The sequence below is a fragment of the Catharus ustulatus genome, chromosome 18 (assembly GCF_009819885.2).
Source record: "Catharus ustulatus isolate bCatUst1 chromosome 18, bCatUst1.pri.v2, whole genome shotgun sequence".
NCBI lineage: Eukaryota > Metazoa > Chordata > Aves > Passeriformes > Turdidae > Catharus > Catharus ustulatus.
The window spans coordinates 1,623,132-1,648,509 of NC_046238.1; the positions used below are offsets into that span (position 1 = coordinate 1,623,132).

At 49.3% G+C, this 25,378-nt stretch overlaps 1 protein-coding gene across 1 annotated transcript in view; it reads right to left on the reverse strand.

Annotated features, from left to right (window-relative positions):
* The window catches only part of TMEM132B (transmembrane protein 132B), a 213,749-nt gene extending 191,789 nt beyond the window's left edge, over nucleotides 1-21,960 (reverse strand). The window contains exon 1 of the mRNA XM_033075772.1: nucleotides 21,785-21,960. Coding sequence (XP_032931663.1) covers nucleotides 21,785-21,869 — 85 coding nt within the window. The 5' untranslated portion in view covers nucleotides 21,870-21,960. The remainder of the gene's footprint in view (nucleotides 1-21,784) is intronic.
* Nucleotides 21,961-25,378: the final 3,418 nt, after the last annotated feature.

Here is a 25,378-nt window from a genome sequence, read left to right on the forward strand (position 1 = left end):
AAGAGCAAACCTGTCACGCTTCACAGAGGAGTGTGGTGGCCACTGTTCCACAGCAGAGTCTGAGGGTCCCTTCCCCACCTGAGGAACATCCCCATGAAGGCATGGCAGGGGAGGAGGATATTCCCCTGCTCAAGGGCTGGGTGAGGGCACACAGGGCTGGAAATCCCTGTCCAGAGCAGCCAGGGCAGTGCCCAGGGCTGCCCCTCTCCTCCCAGCAGGAGCAGGGATCCCCTCTCCCCTGTGCACACACACTGGGTCAAAGCAGGACAAACTGCCTCTCAAGCAGCAGCCCACTCCCTGCAGCAATTAAACACAGAACCAAAGCACCCCTCAGGATGAGTAATTGTCAGACAAGATACATCCCACGTGTGGCACGCTCCTCCTCAGCGCCACCAGCCCAAATTCAATGTGCAAGGGGGAGAAAAAGGCACTGCTGTCTTTGCTACCTGTGCACAGCCATGGGGCACTGATGCAGGGATGGATGTTCTGTGCAGAGCCAATCCAAGCTGCCCCTGGGATGTTCTGTGCAGAGCCAAGCCAAGCTGCCCCTGGGATGTTCTGTGCAGAGCCAAGGCCACCAGCAGAAGATGCCTCCCAGCTTCCCCACAAGAGCCTCTGCTAACGAAGATTTTATCAAATTTCAGCCCAGAAAGTTGGTCAGCTGCAAGGAGAGCATCCAATTCGAACAAGTCAGGCATTACCTGGAGGAGCAAACGCACCAGGCTCTCCTCCAACAGCTGCAGTAATGTGTTTTACAGAGAGCTTGAAGTCAGCTCAGATTTAAGAAGCTGCATACTTCAAACGTCTCTGAAGAATACTAAAATGAAAACTCGGTCACACTGCACTGTGACTACTGTGGAGCACTATTAAAGAGAAGCTAACATTTGTTTTCAATTACCCAGTGTATATCTGAAAGACTAAAGCTGTCTCCAAAGTATTAGATAAATGTGTGTTTACTGTGCATTTGTGCATGGAAAATGAAAGTTATCTGACAATCATTTCCAAATACCAATATTTTACCAATATCATTATATCAACATCTAACAAGTCTCCCTGGGCTTCACACCATGTTTAAAGGCAAAATTAGAAAGCAGAGGTAGCTCAACACTGCTCTTCAAGACATAAAAAAAATGCAAATTAAAAAGCTGGGATCTTACTCCCATAGCTCCATTTTTCAGATCACGTTGCCTTTTTTTTTTTTTTTTCAAATACTCCTGATAAAAAATGACAGAAAGCAGGAAAGTTTGTGGCAAATGCAGAATGACATCCATAAATTTATGAACTAACTAGACTGACATTCAGTGCAATGCAAAGTGCTTTCCAATCAATAGCCATGAGCATCAATTCCCAGCCAAGAGCTGTCCTGTGCCACCCCCTCCCACCAGCAACAGGCAATGCCATTTTCTGCTCAACTTCCCCATGGCTGAACCCCCCCAGTCATGGCAGGGATGGGGCTGGGACATCAGGAGGGGACAAGGGGAGGTGTCAGGAGGGGACAAGGGGAGGTGGGTGTGTGACAGGGACAGGAGGGGCACTGGGGTGCTCAGCAACAATTCCTGTGCTGATCCTACACCAGAGCAGGGAAATCCCAGCAGCAATCCCAGTTCTGGTGACCAGGAGCAATAACAGCATGCAGATTAAATAAGTGCTCTGCCTTTGCTGTGTGATTTAAGGAAATTTAACTCCCAGTTCTCTGGAGCATTGCAGGAAGCAGTGGGTGGTGTTTATTGACTTCAGTGCAAAACTTTCTGTGCCCAGAGACCCAAAAAGCAGCTTGGGAATCAGGGGGCTTGGGCACAGCCCTGCTCATTTGTGATCAATAATGCTGCAAATTATCAGCAGAGAGTGGACTTCTCCCAGCCACCAGAAAGGTTTGCTCAGGATTCACTCAGGATGGATTAACAGAGATTGACCTGAGTCCCTGACAGCTGTGACAAACAAAAAGCATCATGTTGAGAGCTGCAGTGACAGAAAGGGTTTGGGAGCAGTGCTCTGGGGTGAGAGCCATGGCCCACATGTGCTGCCCAAATCCTTGTCCACAGAGATGCTGCTTGTACTTAAATAAAGGAACTGTGTGACCTGCAGCTCTTGCCTCACACAGGAGACACCTGAGCAATAGCAAGTGAACAGGTTGTTTAACATTTTGGTTATTCCTCATATGAAGTCCTTCAATTAAAGATTTAATTCAGATTTTTAAGACACAAATTAGGTGCTAAACGCCTGCTGACAATTGCTAAAAGTGACCTGCAATGGGAACAAAATCCTTCCATTTCTGTATTGCCTCCAAACAGCCCCAAACAAGGCCATGGGGGGGAAAATCAGCTTCTCAGTCCCCTTTTCAGCATCTGCAGCAAACAGGAGGTTTCTGCTGGGCAAGCTGCCCACTTTGCTCAGTTATCAGCACGTTCACTGCCCAGGACCCAGAGATCCCCAGTGGGGACCCAATAAATGGTCAGCAGGGACAGGGCAGATTGAGCATCTCTGGAACAGGCACGAGGGATGCCTCAGAGCCAGTCAGTGAAAATCCCTCTGCATCCAAGCCTGTCAGAGCAGTTAGACCATAAACTAATAACTGTCAATCTCCATTTGTGTGCACGCCTGCAAAGAAGGCTTTCATAATTCTCTGAGAGATGTAAAAGTGGCGCTCTGATTTTGCTTTAAATGAAAGTGTGTGATAATGTTAGCTGCTGGTAAACCTCAAAGACAGAATTTATACAGCATCAGAAACATTTGCAAAGACGGAAAATAAATAACTTTGGGCTGAAAGACCTTAAAATCAAGAACCCACATTCTGCAAACTTTGGTCCCTCTGCCTAAGCACACTGCAGATCTGTGCCTGTATCTTAATAACTCCAACAAGGCCACGTTGTATAAAGGAAGTTATAACAGTTTGAAAGTGTATTGTTCTTTTTCTTAAGGATTTCTACTTTTTAAAATGTTGAGGAGGATATGGTACCCCAGAAGTTACAGTCTCCAGCTTGCACACAAGAGGCACAGCCCAATAAAACACCTTAGAGCCCTATCCTAAGCAGAAGGCAAGGCAGCATCGCTAATTTATTGCAGAGCATCGTGTTCCCAGGTAGCAGGAGGGAAACACTGTCCCTGCATTTCATGCACCAAAACCTCCTGCAGAACAAATCAGGCTTGTGCCTGTGTGGTCATTTTCTGTGGCTGCTGGAGGAGCCTGGGCAGGGGTGGTGCTGCTGCATTAACAAAGTCTGTCACTCCAGATGTGCCTCCCTGCGGGCCCAGGGCTGTCCTGGAGAGAGGGCAGTGCCCAGTTCTGCTTTGCTGGGTGGCTGCACAGACCTTGCCAAGGAAGCAGGAACAGCAGCAGCATTGCAGACTCACGGTGCATTTTTATGTACCTTGATGAGCTGAGCAGAACTTGCCAGTTCCATCATGCAAAGCCATGAGGTGCTTCTTAAATCTCACTGAGTGTGGGGTGAAAATGGAGAAAGGAAGAGGAGGGAAAACAAATTCCCAGAGTAGGGGGAAGCTTCAGCTCCAGATTATTTAACAGGTAACAGAGGCCAGACAAGCAGCCAAGTCTGCCAGGGTTCCATGCCTCTGCTCTACAAGGTGTACATTATCCCAAATATTCACCACTGCTTTCATTCTTGTCACACAGGGATAATTCAAGGACAGGCACATAAAACAAGGTTGAGTTGAGCAGGATGGCCAGGATGACTCCCAGGCAGGGCTGTGTGGGGCTGCATAGGATTCAGGAGCTAAAGGCTCATCTCTTTTCCTGGCTCTGGCAGAGACCAGAGTTACTGCTCATCTCTGCCAGTTCTCTCTACCTGCAGAACAGGGAAAACTGTGCTTAGCATCCTTCTCCTGCAGCTCACAGAGTGCTTTTTAAAAATAAACAGGTGTGGAGAACTGCTGGTAGAAAGTGCCATTAAAAAACCCCTCTAGATAAAAATCTAAAGTATAGCAAACTTACTAAAATAGGATGCAGCTTTTTAGCTACAGCAACCCTGTAGCTTCTTTTCTCCCCTGAAGTTAAATGGAGGCAATTTTCATGAATACGTTAAATTGGCATGAAAACTAAGAACAAAGAACAGTTTGTTTCTGCTTTGGAAATCTTTTTCTCTTGGTCTCTTTAGTTTTCTTGCCCATATCCAGCATCTTCTTCACTTTCAGTTGTGTAATCACACATCATGCTATGATTCCTCATTGAAAAGAAAAAACCAGCAGAAACAATTCAGCCTTCCTGTCAGGGTCACTTAAAGGACATTTCAGTTGCCCAACATGATGCAGCTGAGGATTCCAGCTCATTCACCTGTTGATCCTGCAGGTGCTGTTTCTATAAAATTAAATATCTTATGGAAGTGTTTCCAAGAAAGAGCAGGAGAGACTTTGTACAGCATGGTAGAGAGTGCATAAAGTAAAATGACATCATCCTAAAGGGGAAAAAAAATCAAAGAGGATCTGGAACCACCTCCTTTCAAAGCAAGGCAGAATTGTGCTGTGCTGAAAATACCAACTGGCTGCTTTCCCAGGTAAAATGCCATTGCTTGAAAGAAAGAGTCAATTACTGCCTCAAGGAACCTCCCTGTTGAGGCAAAAAAAAACCTATTTCAGACAATGTGTTGAACCCTCTCCACGATTAGAAAAAGAGAAGAGAAAGCTGCCTGTGTGTCAGGGCAGCACACGGGAAATGCAGGGAGGTGTGGGCACATTTGTCACCAGAGGGTGGCAAAGGGGAGACACATCCTCTGCTCTGGGCTGCTCCAGCTCCACTCCAAGCAAAGCAGCAAGGACCAGCCCAGTGCACTCAGCACTTGGCACAGAGAGAACCAAACAGCCCGAGGGGATCAGCAGGGACTCCCCTCACCTTGGTGTCTCTGAGAATTTTGCCTTTTTTGTTTTAGCCTCCTTCCTGTGAGGCAGTGGAGCTCCTGTCCCCAGCAGGCAGCCCTGATGGTGTGGCCACATTTGAAGCCACAAATGTCCCTCTGTGGGCTCAAGGACTTCCCAGAGCCATTAACTATCCCACCAGGCCTTCCCCAAGGGTTTGGTGAACCTTCCCATGCATCGAGTGACCAAAATCCCAGTCAGGGGTGCAGGGGAGCAGTGTCCTTGCCCTTAAATCAATCCCAGCTGTGAGCCCACCAAGTGATGAGGATTTTATCTTCCATCAACTAACACTCAGTTTTTGTTAAAGAGATGAGAAAGGCCAATTTTATCTGAGAGAGAGGAAAAACTCTGTGTATACACACATGTATCTCTGTGGAGTGTGTGCCTGAGTATACAGAATATGCATATACATGCACACACTTCACAGCTTTCAGAGGGATGACAGCATGTTTTCATATAATACATCTGAAGAAAAGGTCTTGTATCAGTGCTACAGCAGAGAAAATTTCATCTTGAAAATAGAGAATGAAGGGAGAAAAAAATAAAACAGAGAGAGAGAATGTTTTCCTTCTTATCATGTCTGAGGAACTTAACTACAGTGGTGGGAAGATATAAAACCCCAGACAGCAGAGCACTGTTCTGGAGACCAGGATATGCATAAAAATTCCAACAAACCCTTGTTAAATGTTCCTACCCCTCCTACCCTCCAATCCATACCTCCAGGGTACAATTTTCAGGAGACAGAAAGATTTAATGTGCTTTGGTTGAAACAATCCCCTGGATCCTCGCTGCAGACTGTGGTGACAGTGTGTTCCTCTGGTTTATTATATTAATAAGCAGAGTCACTCAGCACTCAACATGATGTGGCTCTGTGACTGTGTCCCCAAGCTGCAGCAACACAGAGGCCTCCCCCCAACTCCTACTTGCAGAAAAGGTTTGTTATTTTGAGGCAAAATAAGCGCAGCTGCAGACAAAGATGCGCATGCAGCAGGTTTGGAGCGTGCAGAGGCAGCAGCTGAATTCACCCCCAGTCACCTCCAGTTTGCTCCCTGCTCCCTGCCAGGCTCCTGGGGATGCTGCTGATGTCCCCCACTCCCAAGCCCTCCATCCCCTCCCATGTCCATCTCAATGAACATATTTTCCACTGATTAGAGCCAAATAATTGTAAAAAATAAGGTTATTAAAACAGAAAAAAAAAATCTCTGACCCTTGAGCAAAGCTCTTCCTGGCCTGGAATATCAACTTCCCCTGTACCCTGTAATCACTGCTCCCTGCCTTTATTTCCCAGTTGGGAGAGGCAAATTATGTTTCTGCACCCCAGGAAGCAGCACTGGCTTGGCTCTGAGGATGCCCCATGTGCAGCTCTGCTCTCATCACCTTTTTCTGGGGTGTTTGGTGCAGGCACAAGCAGAAAGCAGAATGCACTGCTGCTTTTATCCACATGTACTCAATCCATGAGCACCCCAGCTGATTTTCTGCTCCCCTCCCCATGAAGGTTTTGTGTTTTCCCCCTAAGATGCAGCCTCAGGAATCTGCTGTGTAGCAGAGGTTTTATACCATGGAAATGATGGATATTGTTTATGTACTGATTATGTCGAACCCAGCTGTTTACCTTTGCTAGGACTGCAATTATTTTAACAGTAATTGTAAAAATAAATTGGGGAGAGAAATAGCAGGAACTTTCTCATTGGGTTTTTGAAACTAGAGCACTGCCAAGAGTGACTTGACCTCAGACAAGTCACATGCAGCCACTTATTTTAAATATCAACTGAGCTCATCCATGCGTGAGAAATAAGAGTGCTCTGTAGGGTTCTGGGCACAAATGGATCCCAAAAGGTTCAGAATTCAGCCCAGTCACATCTTCCTCATTTTTCACCACCTGCTTAAGCTGCCACAGCACCCACCCAACCACATAACACTGACATCAAACTGCAGAACACGGCCAAACTGCCCACAAGACAAGCACATTGACCTCTCTTCTCTTCTTTCCAACAGGTTCACTCTCCTCCACACAAAAATGCCAGTATAGACTAAATATTTCTGCAGTACCCATTTTGCAACTGGAGCAGCCATTTCCCAGCCCTGCATGCAGTTGCCCTGCTTCTCCTCCCCTCCCTGGATGGCAGGCAGATGCCAAGCCATGGAAGTTATTCTTTCATTTACAGCATCTGGTTCCTTGGCAGGCTCCTCGGGTAATTATGTTCATAGCTTTAAAGCTGTCTCCAGCTCTGCTTCATGGGTTTGCTGCTTTTGGCTTGTAGCACTCTCCTCTCATCTTCCCTGTCCATCACACGGGCTGAATGTTGCTTTTAAAATGCAGGAATTAGACCCCTTGCATCTCCCTCTAACCAGAGCACAAATAAACAATATTCCATGTTGTTCTTTGAGCACAAGCCCTTGTTTTACTGCCTGGTGCTCCTCTAAAACCACAAACCCTTGTGCAAATCCCTCCCAGGACCACCAAAGCTGGAGAATGTGTGGCTACAACCACAGCCATGATGGGAAAACCCACCAGGAGACCTTTGCTTTCAGCTCTTCTCTGCCTCTGTGCACCTACAGAGTTCTCAGTGTGAGGAACAGAGGGACAGAAGTGCCCTGACTGCCAGACAGACTGACACAGTGGTGAGTGGCATCCAGCAGCTGTGTTCATTAAGCAGGGTTGAGTGAATGATGCTTGTGCTGGGCAGGTCAGAGGAGCAGGAGGGAAGCTGGGTGTTCTCTCAGCATCCCAAAGCCCCATCTGGAGCAGACAGACCAAAAATCCCTCAGCACAGCAGGGCTGGGCTCCCTCACTGCTTCAGCACAAACCTGAAGGTGTCACAGGTGCCACAGCCCCACCACAGAGCTCATGGAAAGAATTCATCCTGGGCATGGAGGGACCCTGGGCAAAGTTCTGCTTTTTGAAGGAATAAGCCCATAAAGAGAAAAGTACAACAGATTTAAGCATTAAAATGCATTTCCATAACTGTTTGTGATGATTCCCAGACAGCAGCTTTCATTAAGCTGGAGCTGAGGCTGAGAGCACCAATTAGCAGGATTTAAAAACAAAAAGGAGCTGCTGCAGTTATCCCCAGACAAAGAGTGCAGGCCCAGCCTAATCTTTTATGCCTGGCTTTGCTGGAAACAATGGGAGGTTCGTGCTCCAGGAAGGTGAAGTGCACAGTCCTTGGGATGGACAGGCAGCTTGGTTGCTCAGCACCATTGGGCTGCTAGGGGAGGGAAGATGTAAAATATGGCAGTTCATCCTCAAAAGCAAGGAAAGAAAGGAAGAAGAGAAATCCTGGCAAGCACTGGTGGACACCTCTGTCTGTTCATGCAGCCCCAGGCAGCTGGAGGAGCAGCACACTGAGAACTGCCCAGCAGGTCCCAGCACACTCACACACACTTTAGGAGATGCTTGAGCTCCTTTAAAAATCACATGGCAAATTAAAGTTACACTTTTTCCCCCATTCATTCTGTATTCTGTTAAATTCTTTAACTTTATGCTGTGCAGAAAGTGGACCTTGACAGCAAGACCCTGCTTCATCCCCACTGCTCAACTCCCCCCATGGGAACTCTTCCCAAAGTGGTGCAATTATTTATCCAGTTTTCCTTCCCAGAGACTCAATCTGCAAAGCCTGCACATCAACTTTGTCTGGTTTAGCCTCAGACTGGCAGCAAAGACACTCAATAGTTCAAAACACAAACCAACAGGAAAGATCAAATCATCTATTTAAAGGGCGAGTGTTATGGATTTTCATTTTTTCTGTAAAAGCCATGAGCAATTATTTTTGAGCACAGAGATCTTAACCGTTCATTTATCCTGAGAATAAAAGTGGGAGAAGGGGAAATTATTGCTTTTTCATTATTTGTTGCACTGCCAGTACTGAATCAAAGTCAGAGGACTGCCAAAAGATCTCTTTTGATCCAAATAACTATCATCCTCATAAACAGGGAGAAAACCCAAAACCCCAGTCCAATCTTTCCACCATGATTCTAAAGATAAATATATAAACAACAAAAAATCCCTCTTCCTCTATGTCTTTGCCATTCAAGCCAGGCACAAAAGCTTTAAAAAGATGCTGTGGGGGGATCCAGAACTGGACCAGAAAAAGCCAAGTTTGAAGATTCCCATCATCAGCCCAGCACTAACACCACTCACAGTGACTTGGAGAGAGCAAAAAAAAAATAATAACACATATATATAAAAAAAGATTTTACATCAGGAACCAATTTACTTTTGCTGCTTCACAGAGCAATCATGCCTCAGGACCCACAGCTAAATGGCTGGAGCTCACAAAACTGGAAGAGCAAAGAAAGCAGCAGAGAACTTTAATGGCTTATGAAATCCAATTGAGATTGATGGTTGGAAAAGTGGAACATTTAACACCCCACCAAGCTGACACCAGTGCATGGCACACAGGTACACGAACAGACAAGGTGGGAACTCATTTCCCACTCAGCCCACAGTGCCCCAGGGCAGGGGATGGCACCCCACACAGGAACTTAAACAATGTGTAAATATTGTCACTCCTCCAGACCTTTCTCCACTGGAAGCTTTCATAAAAAACCCATCTTTTGTGAAAATGGCAGTACATTATTATGACCTGCACCTTTCATGTTTCTGAAATATTAGAAACTGCATTCTGCATTTCAACTTCAGCTGGAGCACGATCTCAAAAACCCTCTCTGCTATTTGAGATGACTTTGAATAAACTGTTTGCAGCTGATGTACTTTTCCAGCACAGATCTTTTCTGTTATGAAGCCTGTCTCTGATGAACAATAGAAAAATATTGTTGACAGGGGTGTACTTTTCCATCTACTCAAAAATATCATTTTGTAGAATATTTTCACAGCTCAGCAGAAGGTGGAAAGAAAGACAATATTATGACTAGATAAGAAAGAAAGAAGACATTTGTTATAATTAGCTTATAGTAGATTTTTGTTGGTTTTGGCTTACTTGAACAAGGCTCTTTACTAGTTAGAGCTCCAGTCTGACTTACAAAGCCTTCAGGCAAAACTCATGACAATCAAAGATTAACCTGGGTAAAAACAATCAGAATTTGGCCAAAACACTTTAGAACAACGCTTGTATCCACAAAGCAGCTAGAACCAGCAGTAATTTAACATCCTGACTTTTACTGCTCCCAGCTGCAAGTTCAGCCAGGTGCTGTAGGATCCATCAGAGGCAAGAAAGGAATGGTCACATCCTGGCAAGGGACACCACTCTGAGCTCTCCCTGCTGATTCATGGGGAGGCCTTGATGTGTAAATTAATCATTATAACTTTTAACTGAGCTAATGTAAGCATCATATGCCACTAATTACACAATACAGGGTGAAAAAAAAAATTGTAAATGAATTTATATGCTTCACCTAATGGGGATGACGAATTTTAATTACAAACTGTTGTGTAGCAGCAAAGTATCTGCTGCAATTCAGCAGCTCTGGCTCCACAGCAAAGCCCTGCTGTGCCACAGGTGGCTGGGGACAGCAGGGACATCCTGGCAGGGCTGTGGGGATGTGCCACCCACACCTGGCATCAGGAAACACCACCCTGAACATCTCTGTCTGGTAATGTCCTGCAAGAAGGGCTCCTCATGGACAGCTTCAAGCTTGGCATGGTCAAACTCCTCTCCTTTAATGTGAATGAACATTTCCACACAGAGGCAGAGATCAGTGATCTTCCCCCAGCTCAATGCTCCCCCATCCACATAAGCAAAAATCACCTTTGAAATCTGTTTCCTCTATGCCCTCACAGTTAAGGGGAAAAGGAAGAATAAAATGAGATTACAATAAATAAATAAACAATCACTCCCGAACTTTGTAGTGCCTGGAGCAAGTTTTTACAACCAAATTAAAACCCCTGAATATTGTGGCTTTTAATGGAGACACTGATAGAGCTAAGCAGCTATAGCAAGGCAATGCAGCTGCACAATAAATCACCTTGGGAATGTGAGGCAGTGCTGATGACCCTGCAGAAAAACACCCACTGGTCAGAAACTGCCTGTAGTTAACCAGAGTTTCAGTGAGGACAGAAGATGCCTGAAATGTACGGCAAAAACACAGTTATCTAAAAAAGCAAAGCGAGTCTATTGTTTCTTATGTAATTTTTAACTTGATACAACCCCTACTTGTCAAAAAGAGGGGGGAAAAAAAAGCCCCAGGGCCTCTGAGAACATTAATTTGCTTTGGAATTTGCCAGTTACCCACAGTAAAGCAAAAACCTGCAGTATTTTTGGTTGGGTTTTTTTTGAACACCAGGGGGCTGATTACTGTGAAATGATCTTAGGCTTCTCCCACTAAGTGGACAGATGGATTGCTACTTTTGCAACTTCTTTTTGCAGCCTTGAATTCGGTTGCTGGCGGGAGGCTCCGTTCCAGCTCTCCCCAGCATCATTTCTCTCCTTGCACTTGTCATCTCCCTTGCCAGCCCGAGGCTGGGCTGTGGAAAAGGCTCTGCAAGCACAGCACTGAGCACAGAACCTCTGCCAGCCAAAGGGGACCCCTGCATCCCTCTGTGCCCACCCTGGGGGACAGGGAATGACAGAAATCTCCTGGATTTCCATGCCAAGGGACTCCTGCACCTCTCTGTGCCCACCCTGGGGACAGGGAATGGCAGAAATCTCCAGGATTTCCATGCCAAGGGACCCCTGCACCTCTCTGTGCCCACCCTGGGGACAGGGAATGGCAGAAATCTCCTGGATTTCCATGCCAAGGGACTCCTGCACCTCTCTGTGCCCACCCTGGGGACAGAGAATGGCACAGGCACAGCAGAAATCTCCAGGATTTCCATGCCAAGGGACCCCTGCACCTCTCTGTGCCCACCCTGGGGACAGGGAATGGCACAGGCACAGCAGAAATCTCCAGGATTTCCATGCCAAGGGACCCCTGCACCTCTCTGTGCCCACCCTGGGGGACAGGGAATGGCAGAAATCTCCTGGATTTCCATGCCAAGGGACTCCTGTACCTCTCTGTGCCCACCCTGGGGACAGGGAATGGCAGAAATCTCCTGGATTTCCATGCCAAGGGACCCCTGCACCTCTCTGTGCCCGCCCTGGGGACAGGGAATGGCACAGGCACAGCAGAAATCTCCTGGATTTCCATGCCAAGGGACCCTTGCACCTCTCTGTGCCCACAGGGAATGGCACAGGCACAGCAGAAATCTGGATTTCCATTCCAAGGGAGCTTAGGCTATGGAGATAAATACCACCAGTGCTAGACAGACCGAAATGAGGTCTCTCAATCTGCAGTGTAGAGGGTTTTCTGCAAGGTGAGAAAGAAACAAAAAGCACTGCTAGGCAAAAGTCACCTCCTTCACTCTTTTTTTTAAAAAAAGACAGATTTTCCCAAGTGCAGACTGAAACGCTGCCAGGTCCATCCTGCTGCCCTGACAGGCAGGGAGAGCCGGTCCAAAGGGACTCAGGATGGGAACAATGAGGGTGCCTGGCCAGCAGCCTGGGCATTCACAAGCCACCCCTCCCACAGGAAAACACAGAAGAACTCGGAAGAAACTCCTCAGCAAGCAGGGAAGGGAGCTGCTCGTTCTGCAGGAGCATTTTTAGGAATGATGCCCTAAGGGGACAGCACCCAACCCGTCGAGCATCACCCCACTGCAGGCACTGCAGCCCCTTTAAGATGAAGGGGACAGAAGGAGGAAACACTCAGTTTGATCTGAGGAAGTGAAAAACCTCGGGAAAAGCAAACTGCCAGCCCCAGGAATGACTAAGCACAGAGCCAGGCAGCGCAGAGCTGGCTGAGGCAGCCACACACAGCACACACTCCCAGATCCGTGCCAGCTCTGAAGGTATCCTCTATGGAAAAACCATTCCTGGGGAGAAAAAAAAAGAAAAGCAAACCTAAAAACAAGGGCTCAATTCTTGAGCGAGCCACATGAGCTGCCTGAGTGTGTTTGTAAGCATCCCCATCTGTCTGTAACTCCAGCTGATGCACAGATAGCAATGTATGGGTCAATAATGGTTTATCTAAAGATGTGTGTCAGCCCATCTCTCCTCTGCTCTCTGACAAACCTTTTACAAGAGCCACTTACTTTAACCCTGAATTATCTGCCTCTGCTCATCTTCAGGGAGAATCAGCACGGCAGAGAAAGAGGCAGGCAATTCCCTGTGATCTGAAAGCTCACTTTCTAAATCAAATCAATTTTTCTAACGTAATTTGCCTCATCTAAATCACTGACCCATGCATTTTCTCACCATCCTTTGACAAGAGCTGCACCAATTGAAGCAAAGCTACAACACTTCAACCAGACCAATTCATAGAAGTCTTTAGAGGAATTCTTTCATCACTGTAATTAATTCTTTAAGTACCACAGTGGGATGCTCTGAATTCAAACCCAATCCAAGGAGTAATGATTATACTAATGGGAGAAGCTGCACAGTAAATAAATGCAAGTGCCCTGCTGAAAGAAATCCTTTTCAATAGGAGACTGCCATTGAGGGAGATAACTGTGCTTTGGAGATAATAACTCACATGATGAAGTCCCAAAGACTGACTGGAGTGTGACACAATTCCCAGATTCCACAGACCCCAGGGATGAGCATTTTGACAGATGTGTGTTCGAGCTGCTCCAGCTCTCAGCCCTGGCGATGAGGGGACAGAGGGCCTGGGGCACTTTGGGAAATCATCTGAGAGTTTGCAGAAACCAAAGCAATGAGTGCCCTGTGGCCTCCCCCATGCAATAAAGCTTTCTTACACATTTCATGTGTTGGGCTCACAGAGAGGGAGGGAGAGGCTTTAACTCTGGATGAACAGCAGGCTTCAAGACACAGCTGAAGCTGTACCCAGGAGCTGAAACTGGTTCCCCAGGGCTTACAGCACACTCCAATAATCTCATTATGACTCTAGAGGTGAAATAAGGTGCACAACCTTATTTTAACCAATTATGGACATTTGGAGTTTAAAGGGGCATGTCTGAAGAGCAGCTCCTCAGTGCAGTCCCTGGAGAGATGTCCCCAGTGCCCATGGCCTGTCCAGCTCTGTCACAGCAAGGAGGGGATGAGATGGGCACCACCACCTGGGCTCTCCTCTCTAGGGCTGCCTTTGATTTGAGCAGCAAAGAACAACAATTCCATCTCCTCATTTCTGCCTATGACTTCCCATGAGAATTGTGATGGGCTGGTGCAAATCAAACACAGCAGAAGAACCCAGCAGTGCCAGCTCTGGGGCAGACAGGATTCCTTAAGAGAGCTCAGGCACCCAAACAAGCCAGGGCTGATATGCCCTGAGGAGACAGTGCCTGAGCTGTGCTAACAGACTGGCCACAAACCTCAGCAAGCAACTCTGAACAAGCTGAGCCTCACTCCCTAAAGAGCAGCTCCAAAAACCATCAGCTGCCATCAAAAAATAACCCAGGGCCCAGCTTCACCCAACATCTCTGCTCTCCCTGCCAGCAGGGCTTGGACTTTGGGATACTGCCCAGGGCACCTCATGGGATGATGGAGAGGACAGACAATGGCTTTGATGGTACACAGTTTTTCCTCTAAAGCCCTTTGAGATCTACAGGTGAAAGAATGATAAATGATCAATATTGAAAAGAAAAAAAATGTCTCAACTGCAATGAAATTCATGCAATCTTCTGTTTATCTCTTGCTTGTTTCTCCTCTCTAATGGAGTTGAGCCTTTTTTGCACCAATATTCATGCTAATAACTTTCAGTGGGCTACTACTACACAAAAGACCCAAAATGAGTAACTGTGCTGCATTTAAAAAAAAAAAAAAAGTGGAAGAAACCTTTGTATATTAATTCTCATAGCTGTCAGAGATGAGGATTTAATAATGTTAGTATCTAAGCTACTCCATTATTTCCAAACACCTTGGAGCAGAATATCTTAGTGGGAGATGAATTAGACAGTGACTGTAACTGCCTTCTGAGTGTTCCCAGAGCATAATCTATGGCTCATCACCACGTGTGCTTCAAGTCCTTGCCCTCTCTTCTCCAAATAACCTCCAGCTGTAAATGTATTTACATGCTGGGTATTTACACACCAGACCCAGCTCCTGGTTTTGAGCATTTCCCACTCACTGTTTAACCCTTCGTCCCCATTTAATAAATTTGCCCGGGTTCAGCTCTGGGTGGGTGATAGGGATGGAAAGTTGGGAGCTCAGGTCATCCAATAAACAATGGAATGAGGCAAAAAAGGAAACTGTAGGCGGAATCCAGGAGAGGTCTGATGGGCTGCCAAGCTCTGCCAAGGGAAGCAGCAGAAGTCCATGCTCAGGAACAGGCTGTACCAACCACAGAGATGGCAAAGGCACTTTATCTGCCAACTTTTCCAGCTCTAATTCCTGTGATTTGGAGAGGCTGAGGCACACTGGCCCTGGGAGAGCTCTGCTGCTCTCCCCATCCTCTCTGGGTGCCTCTGTCTCACTGTGGGGTTGTGTCCTCTCTGCCCTCAGTGAAAACAATCAGGCCTGGTGTTATTAGTGTTATTTGCTCTCTGAGTGCCCTGGAAAGCCCCCAGTGATGTTTTACCCACAGAATGACGGACAGGGGCACTGGGGTGGGTGGCTGTTGTCCCTTCACCACCCTGGGCACTCACACTGACCAAGGACTTGCCCACAAACACATCCAGAGCAGCTCCTTCCAAAACTCATCTTGGATTTTCTCCTTTTTCAACCAAAAAAATCTGAGTCCCAAGCCCAGTCTCAGTCTTTGCTGAGTTTCTAATTACTGCTTGTTGCATAGAAACCTGCTCCATCTGCTCAAGGGCTCCCTTTCAGGGCACAGGGGCTCAGGCTTATTTTTAGTGTGAGTTTCATCCTTTTTTTGAAGCTGCAGCATAAATGTTTCTTTCAAGAGCTGCAGCATCCATTAGACAGCTCTCCTTCCCCATTGTGGAGAAAGTCTTGCTGCTAAGCAAAAGCTGTGGCTAATTGACAACAACTCCTAAACTGAGATATAAAGTAGCTCGTCTGTCACTCATGCAAACAGAACAGCAGCTCAGCTGCTAAATAATGGAAAATGGTTCATTTTCTGACTCAGGAAGATCCTTTATTAAAGAAATGAACGTCTCCAGTGCTACAGAGCCGTGCCCTGATCATTCCTGCATCTTAAAAATCTAACATTGCCCATAAAATTCCTAAGTAACATAAACCCTGTTCCTTTCACTGCTCTCCCAATCAGAAAAACTGGATTTAAATCACCTGCTGGCAGGTTTATTACAGGGCCCACAAGCAGATAAGGTCCTGTGCACCAGCCCTCTGCACTTAACGGGAAATAAATCTCTGCTTTGCCATCTGCTTTTGAAATGTTTCCATACAAGCCAAACAAAAAAGCCCAAAGGTACATGCACCTCTCATTTTACCTTCTAAAGGAGTCTATTTCTGGGGTAATGAGGATGGCATTTCTCCCCTCTCTAGCAGAAATGCTTTTCCTCCTCAGGCTGATTCTCCCCAGGGCTTCCCAGCCAAACTCTCCCAAGGTTGTTTGAGTGGATAAATGTCTGGCACAGGGGCAGCTCTTGCCCAGAGGCACCATCTCCCACACACCCCATGAGCAAACATCTCTGGAGCCTCCTGAGCCCCTTGGCTTGGCCAGGATGAGGATTTTGATCCCTGCTTCTCCACTTGGCCCCAGTTTGAATTGCATTGCTGGAGTTTTTTTCCATCATTTTTTTCCATCACCCATGCCAAGCTGGAGCATCCCCTCCCCATAACCACACCTGTGGTCCTTGCACAGCCCTTTAGCAGATGGCAGCACCATCCCCAGGCAGGAGGACGTGGCCACAGCATCCTCACCCCAAGATTTAGTGACAAAGCTGCTAAAAGGCCATTTCCTGCCACGGATGGGGCAGAGCAGCTCCTGAGGGCCAGCTGGTGCAGGCACGGTGGGATGAGCAGGGCTGCCTTACATGCAGTTTCCAATTAGTTTACTCAGCAGACGGCAGCCTCGTGGAAACCCCTCTGTTCCTGGCTATCCCTCACCCCTCAGGGCACCCCTTGGCTTGCTCTCTACCACCACCACAAAAAAAAAAAATCAGGAAAAAAAAAAAGAGTTAAAATCAAATGCTACACTTCATCTTCTCTCCTTGCCTGAAGTTGCAAGAGACAAGATAGGACATAATCACCACTTTTAAAATCATCTCCTGTGACAGGCAAATTGATCAAGTGGAGAGGCTGGGCTGCTTTTGAACTTGAACAAACTGATTTTCCATGAAAGATGGTGTTTACATTGCCTCTCAATGGCCTGCTGAAATATGCATTCCTCCTGCCATTTCATCACCAAAATTTGGGAGGAAAGAGTGGTTTTAGAGGAAAAAAAGAAGGAAAAAAAGAAAAGGGAAAAAGTATGCTTGAATCTGGAGCACATCATAAATTCATGAACCTTTCTGAACGCTGTCAGAAACAAACATTTATGTAAACAAAGAAAAGCTCAAAGTGTGGTGCAAAAGAATTTTTGGGTGGTGTGGAAAAAGCATTAATATTTCCCTTGCACCTGAGACTAAAGTTGATTTTGTGAGGTGCTGCCCAAAGAGCAAAGCCCTTCCACAAGGAATTCAGCCACCACATGCACTCCAGCAGCCCTTGCTTTATTTATTTATTATTATTATTTATTGCAAACTCTATCAGAGGGCAGTGGGAATACCCAGGCAAAGCCAGACTGAGCAATCCCCATCCTCCCCCTGTAAATTGTCTCCAGGGACCTCTTTGCTCGTAATTCCTGCCTGCCCATCCTCACGTGGGAGCTGCTTCCTCTGAAATGCCAGCTGGGAAACTCCAGCGTGGAATCAAAGCCTGTTCCACGACAGCCAGAGCAGCACATGGGAGCTCACACTGCACAGCCCCCGTGGCACTCGGAGTGTGAGGATGTGACAGCCGTGCTGGGGAAAGCACCACGTGCCAGCACATCAGTGAGCACTGACAGGGCTGGGAGCTAAAGCTGTGCCAGCAAACCAAGGCACTGCCTGTCATTAACTGACATTATTGCATTTAGGCAAGGAGAGAACGGGGAATGGAGTTCAGTGAATTAAAGTTGTTGAGCTGACAGTGTGGGATGGCCTCTCTTTCACTGGGAGGTTTATCAAGGGCAGGAGACCTTGGTTTGGATTGGTTTTGGGGGGTTGCCACCTCTCCTTTGCTCCTCCAGACAGGACAGGTCTGGAGCCACCTCCACAGACACAGGGCTGGGTGAAGCCAGCTCACACAGCAAAATTTCCATCACAGCAAAAGCTGTGCTTTGTACCAGCATCGAGCACCAAGGTCAGGACAAGCAGCAGGAGTTGCCATAACCCAGCATTAGGAGTAATGACAGCCCTTCCTCTGCCTTTCAGCAAAGGGACACAGCCAGCACGGGCCCCCTGAGCAGCAAAACACATTCCTGAGGAGCTGTGCAGAAGGGCAGGAGGACCCCAACTCACCCTGGTGGAATCTCCATCCCAGTGGCACCAGTGAGACAACCCTGCACAGCCTAAAGCCCTGTGCAACCCAAATCTCTTCTCTCCAGGCACTCAAACCTTGCCCAGGGACTGTGCCTTCCCAACTGCTGCCTGAGCTCTAGCAGCAACCAAATCCATGATGGCAAACCCAACACAGCAATTAAATAAATGGAGCCATCTCTGGCTCAGGAATGCATCCTTCATCCAAAAAATCCTTCCTGAGACACAAACCCTGTCCCAGTCTTGGCAGCCCCCTGCTCTGACCTGCTGCAGCTGCTCCTGGGCTCGTACCTTCCTCACCAAGCTGCTCCAAACACAGAGATGACAGGGCTGGGAGTGACTATCATTCCCAGCAATAAAATACAGCTAATTAATTGCACTTAATTGATTTTTTTTTCTATTTTAACTGTTTTGGTATTCAAACTGCAAGAGACAATTGATCAGCCAGAGTCAGGTGTCGGTGAACAGAGTTCTGTGACCAAGCCCCACAAATTGAAGAAAATATTCAAAACCCAAAAGCAGCGAGACTTCCCCATTTCAAACACATAAAGGAGGCTGCAGCAGCAGTGACAGGAGGTTTTGAAGTGAAAAATGCTATGCAGGGCAAGTCCCACAGTTGCCTCCTGCATTCCCAGCGAGCCCAGTGCCAATCGCAGCAGCAATCCATAAATCCAGAGTAGCTCCACTGCCTTCAGAGCAGCTGCTGTAGATTTATGCTGATGGGAAGTAAAGTCAGGGTATCTCAAATATTCTGCTCTAATGGATGCTGGAGCAAAAGGCACTATTATAACTTCAGACTTCTCCTCCCCAGCCCACTATGCCCCACTTCACATCAGTTTGAACAGTAAAATTGCATAAAGTGTTGAGATCTGCACTAATCTGGGGAAAACAACCTACATTTCAACAGTTTGTACCATCATGTTCTGCAAATCCATTGTACAGCAGATAATACAAGTCTTTCATTTCTATTCCTAAACAGCCTCTGAACAAAAAGCATCTCCATATTAGGTGGAATGACACAGGGACACATAATAAAATCAGCATAATGCCTCTCCACCCACGCCCCCCCGGACCGCGGGTCGTTCCTCACGCACCCCGAGAGCGGCCCCAGCGCATCCCAGGGGGCTGGAGGAGCTCTGCCCACCCCGCATCCCCTGCGTGCGAGCCCGGCGACACAGCGGCAGGGAGAAAACAAAACACTCAGGTAACTCATCCAGGATACCTCTCCACACCAGCGCGGAGACAGCTCTGCCGCCAGCGAGGAAGGCGGCCAAAACCCTGCCTAGATGCCAGCAACAAGCGGGGGCCTGCTGCCAGCCAGAGACATCCTCGGGCTCAGCGGGAGCGGCTCTCGCTGCCAAGCGCACACGCACTGCGCTCCCTCCGCTCGCACCGTGCGCGCCAGGGCACCGAGTGATCTCTTAATTGCACCTTCACCGGGCTGCTTGGGGCACCTGCCTGACAGGCCGGCTTGGAAGAGGATGGAGAAACTCAGCCTGGCGCATCAGCCTGCCCAGAGCACCGCCGAGGGGGAAGGGAGGCATTGAAGGCGAGTAAATAAAGAAAAATGGCAAGAGCCCAGCGCGACCGTCTGTGCGAGCTGCGCGGAGACGGCAGCAGCGCCGCATCACTCATGCAGGTGTCTCTGCTGTCTGCCACGAGCCAGCCCGAGATGCGCTGATAACCCCTGATCCAGAGGAAAATCCCCCTCGGACCGCTCGAGCTGCACGGGATCGCCACAGCCCCGCAGGAGCCGTGCCGGGCTCGCCTCTCTCCGGCTCCCCCCGACCCCAAACCCCCCTGCACACACAGGGGCAGCACAAGGATGCTACGGCCGGGAGAGGAGGGAGAGGCTGCTCACAGCTCGGGCACTGCGAGCTCCTGACGCGCATCCTGAGCAGGGAGGGCTCCGAGCGAGGGAGACGTCGCTGGGTTTGCAGCCACAAACTGTTTCAAAGTGGGTTTCCATATGTTTAAGCACTCAGAGCGCTGGAAGAATTACACCCACAGCGCGATCTCACCATGGTAGCTACCCACACAGGAGGAGACGGGAGGGGGGAAGATCAGGGAAAAGATTAGCATTAATATGTCAAAGCAATAAATAAAAAAGGGTTTTTTAAAATCCCCAGAAAGCTGCTCCTTCACTGCGCCTCTCTCCTCGATAAAAGAAGAGCTGCACGGCGCACAGGGCATCGCAGTGCCCACAGAATTCCATCACTCCATGCCCTGTGCTCGCTGCCCCAGTCCCCACAAGCTGCGCCCCAATTTCCGTGCCCTGCACCCCAAACTCTGCACCCCGGACCCGTGTCCTGCTCAAGAGGATTTCCAGGTGCTGGGCAGCACACAGCCCGGCCCAGGAGGGGGATGGAGGGCAGGGCAGTTCTTTTTGGGGCGAGCAGAGCACGGACCTGTCCATCTTCTGTGTCCCCAAGGCTGATGCCTCCTTCCTAGCAAATTGTTCCTGCTTTTTTGTAGGAACCTTTCCTCCGTGTCCTCCCCAAGAGCGACAGCTGCTGCTGTTACCCCTGGCGTGGATCACTCCTTTTTCACCTAAAATCCTCGCATTCTGGCACATTCCTAAAACCGCGGTGAAGTTTCCCCAGCAGCTTCACGCTGCGGCCAAACGCGGGCACCGTCCCGAGAAGCTGCAAACGTTTGGATCCCCAAGCAACTTCAGCACCGACGCACCTTAATTAATTTGCTTTTAACAGCCCCGGTTTATGAGGAGCAGCATCTGCCAGGGGGCTCGGGGGAGCACGCAGATGGGAATGTCCCCAGAGTGAAGTCCTGCTAAAGACTTTCCCAGGGGCAGCGCTGGGGTGAGCCCTTCCCCAGCCAACACCCGCACCTGGGACCCAAGTGCAGCTGGGGGGAAATAAAATAAAATAAAATAAAAAATAAGAGAGGAAGAGCATCTCCCCGGCCGGGCGCGCTGCCTCGCAGCTGGCCGTGATGAGGGAATCCCACCTGAGCCCAGCCAAGGGCCAGACCCCGCTCCCCTCCAGCCCACCGGATCCCGTCCTTCTCGGGATTAAGCGCCAGAAAAGCTGCACAAGTGTTTTGTTACCCAAGTGATTTAACTCCTGCACATTTCCCCCCCACCCGCGCCGATGGATAGCCAGAAGGAGCGAGCAGCATCGGGGAGGAACGGGGGTCGGCCCCGTGGGAAACCCCAAATCCACGACCTTTGTCCATCCCCGAGCTCCGGCAAGCCCAAACTTTCCCTTTTTCCCCCCAAGTCGGCACCAAGGCGCTGGCAGCGGCCGAAGCAGGCGGGCAGGGGGCCGGGAGCCCGCGGCACGCGTGGGGACAGGGACAGGGGACACTCGGGAGGCTGCGGGGCTGGATGGGGAATTCTCGGAGCGCTCCAGGCACGGAGCTCGGAGCGCGTTCACCGCAGCGCTGCCGGCAGCGAGGGCTGGCACGGGGAAAACAGCTGTAAATAAAACCGGGGGAGGGGGCAGATGTAAAATAAACACAAAAAAAACCCCAAACCACACAAACAGAAGCACAGCGGCGGGGTCGCGGCGGCGGGACCGGGGTTACCTCGGCACAGGAGCAGCAGCGGCGCCAGGAGCAGCGCGGGGCCCCGGGAGAGCATCCTCTTTGTTCCATGCCCAGAAGTAGTCATGGTGCTGATTTATTTGGAGAGGGGCGGCTGAGCGGGGCGGGGGGGCCGGGGGTGTCGCGCCGGAGCCCGTAACCACTCCCCCCGCTCCCCGCCCGCTCCGCTCCGGCCGGCGGAGGAGGGAACGGGGATGGGGAACGGGAACGGGGATGGGGAATGGGGATGGGGAACGGGAACCGGGGGAGTCCCCGCCGGCCCCGCGGTCACGGCCGCCCCCGCCGCATCGCCGCCCCGCCCGCAGCAGCAGCAGCGGCTCCCCCGGGGCAGCGGAGCTGTGCCGGGTCTGTACCGGGTCTGTATCGGGATCGGTGCCAGGTTCAGTGCCAGGAGCTGTGTCAGGTTCTGTGCCGGGTTCAGTACCAGGAGCTGTGCCAGGTTCTGTACCGGGTCTGTACCGGGTTCTGTGCCGGGATCGGTGCCGGGAGCCGTGCCAGGTTCTGTACCGGGTTCTCTACCGGGAGCTGTACCGTGATCTGTGCCAGGTTCTATGCCAGTTCTGTACCGGGCTCTGTGCCAGATTCTGTGCCGGTTCCTATGCCGGGTTCTGTACCGGGATCTATGCCAGGTTCTGTACCGGGAGCTGTACCGTGTTCTGTGCCAGGTTCTGTGCCGGATTCTCTACCGGGTTCTGTTCTGTACCGTGCCGTGCCGGGCCGGGCCGGGCGGGGGCGGCACCGCCGGGCTCACCTGAGCAGAATCAGCGCCGGGCCCGCAGGTGCCTCTCGGCGCCGCTATCAGGGATGGGTAGCGCGATGCCCGCTGGGCCAGGGAGCAGAAGGGCAGTCCCGCTGGCCTTGGCCCGGTTCGGTTCCCCCAGGCTCGCCCCGGTTCCCCAGGCCCGGTTCCCCGGTTCCCGCGGGGTTTGTGCCGGGCCCGGTCCCGCTCCCGGAGCCGGGGGGGGCGCGCGCCGGCCTCGAGCCCCGCCAGAAGAGCGCGCGCGCACCCTGGCGGCTGCGGGCGGTACTGCAGGGGGAGCGGGCAGGGGCGTCCCGGAACTGAGAGAAACCCAAAAACTGACTGAGAACATCCCAAAGAGAATCCTAAAAACTGACTGAGAGAATCCCAAAAACTGAGAGAGTGTCCCAAAAACTGAGAGAATCCTAAATACTGAGAGAGAGAATCCTAAATACTGAGAGAGAGAATCCCAAAAACTGAGAGAGAGAATCCTAAATACTGAGAGAGAATCCCAAAAACTGAGAGAGAATCCCAGAGAGAATCCTAAAAACTGACTGAGAACATCCCAAAAACTGACTGAGAGAGAATCCCAAAAACTGGGAGAATATCCTAAAAACTGAGAGAGAGAAACCTAAAAACTGGGAGAGAATCCTAAATACTGAGAGAGAGCATCACAAAAACTGAGAGAAACCTAAAAACTGAGAGAGAGAATCCTGAAAACTGAGAGAATCCTAAAAACTGAGAGAGAATCCTAAAAACTGAGAGAGAATCCTAAAAACTGAGAGAAGGAGTCCCAAAAACAGAGAGAGAATCCTAAAAACTGACTGAGAGAATCCTGAAAACTGAGAGAGAGAATCCTAAATACTGAGAGAGAATCCCAAAAACTGAGAGAATCCTAAAAACTGACCAAGAGAATCCCCAAAAACTGAGAGAGAATCCCAAAAACTGAGAGAGAATCCTGAAAACTGACTATGAGAGGGCATCCTTAAAACTGAGGGAGCATTCCAAACACTGACTGAGAGCATTCCAAAAACAGAACATTCTAAAAACTGACTGAGAGCATCCCAGAAACTGACTGAGGGAATCCCCAAAACTGACTGTGAGAGCATCCCAAAAACTGAGAGAGTGTCCCAAAAACTGAGAACATCCCCAAAAACTGGCTGAGAGCATCCCAAAAACTGAGAGCATCCCAGAAACTGTGGCACTTGGCCTCCGGAGCCGGGCACTGCCCGTGTCCCCTCCCTTGGAATGCGAACGGATCCCACTGCTGGAACTGGAATTCCAGATCGGCTCAGCCCTGATTGCCAGGAGTTTTTGCCGTGATCGCAGCAAAAGCAGCGAGACAGGCGAACAAAAGGAGAGGCAGCACCAAACCCCTCCCCTGGGCTCTCCCGCAGTTTTGCAAACACGTCTCCGAGTTTGATTTTTTCCCCTCCCTGCATAAACAAGCTTTTCTGTAGTACTTGCTGTAATCTTGTTTGCTCCATAACCACTCCTAGGAATGTCATAAAAAATTTAGCTCTAATATTTTACCACTCCACACAAACATGAACGTGAATAAACGCTTATCTCCCGTGCAGGGAAACGTAGAGCAGGGTGAGAGCACCTGGGAATCAACCTCAGGCTGGAGGAACCAGACCCACAGAGGTGGGGGGAAAACAAAACCGTGGGGAACCCAAAGATTTGGCTTCCTTGAGGAAGATAAAACTGATAAATAAGTGTATAAAATGAGTAAAAGGCAGTAATGAAGAGCATCTTGCCCTCAGTATCTGATCTAATAAAATACAACCAGAATGTTCAGCTGCTCGTGGAAATGCAGTGATCCAAAATAAGGGAATCAGCTGGTTTAGACATCCCATTTCTTTCCTGGGGGGTGTTGGGTTTTCCAGCTGGAGGTGCAGGGGCTGAGCTTGGCCCTGGGAGGGTCACTGGGGCTGCCACTGTAAAATAAATGTGCAGAGGTGTGTGCGAGGGATCCAAACGTTTGCATTCCCTGGGACAGCAGCAGGACTCAGGGAAGTTATGGGGACACAGGGAAGTAAGAAATGATTATTTTGTGCAGCTCCAGCCCAGCTCTGACCCTCAGCTGGGCTGCACAGGACTCTGTTCCTCACCAGCCCTGCACACGGCCAGGGCCTCACCTCCCCTTTAGGGCAACCCTGGGAAGCATCCAGACTTTACTCCAGCACTGCTGCACATTTTGAAGTGGGTTTTTACATCCAACATGTGAAAGAAAACCCAAAGTGAGAAATCTTGCAGGCTGGCAAAGGGAGTGATCCCACTTGCAGAGATTCAGGTGCATTGGCTCATCCCCCATCCTGTTCCTTCCATGCAGGACCAACCTGGTTCTTCCAAAATTTACTTCCCAGTTTTACTACTTGGGATGGTTGTAAAGCTGGAGTGATCCATTATCACTCACCTAATAAAGCTGTAAGGTCTTCTCCATCCCCTACAAAACGCTTTAATGCTTTTACTGCTTTTTAATGAAAGGTAATATTGTGGTACAAATGAAGTGGAAACATGAATTAAGTGGTGTCTGCAGACTGTGGGAAGGTTCCTTGGCAGTGCCCTCTCTCCTTCCCACAGCTTTGTGTTGAAAGAAACCAAAACAAAACCAAATACAAACAGCAATAAATTCCTTTGAGAGCTTTGGGCTGAACATGAGGGACTGTGTACAAACTGAGAGGTAAAAGGGAAGACATCACAGGAAAAATGCATCAGAATTGGGGATTTTCCAGGTCAGAAGGTGCCTTTTGGGGTGAGCCCATGGCACAGCAGCTGCTCCCACAACAAGGGGGTGCTGAGGTGTTTTGGGGGGAACAAACCCCTTGGAGACC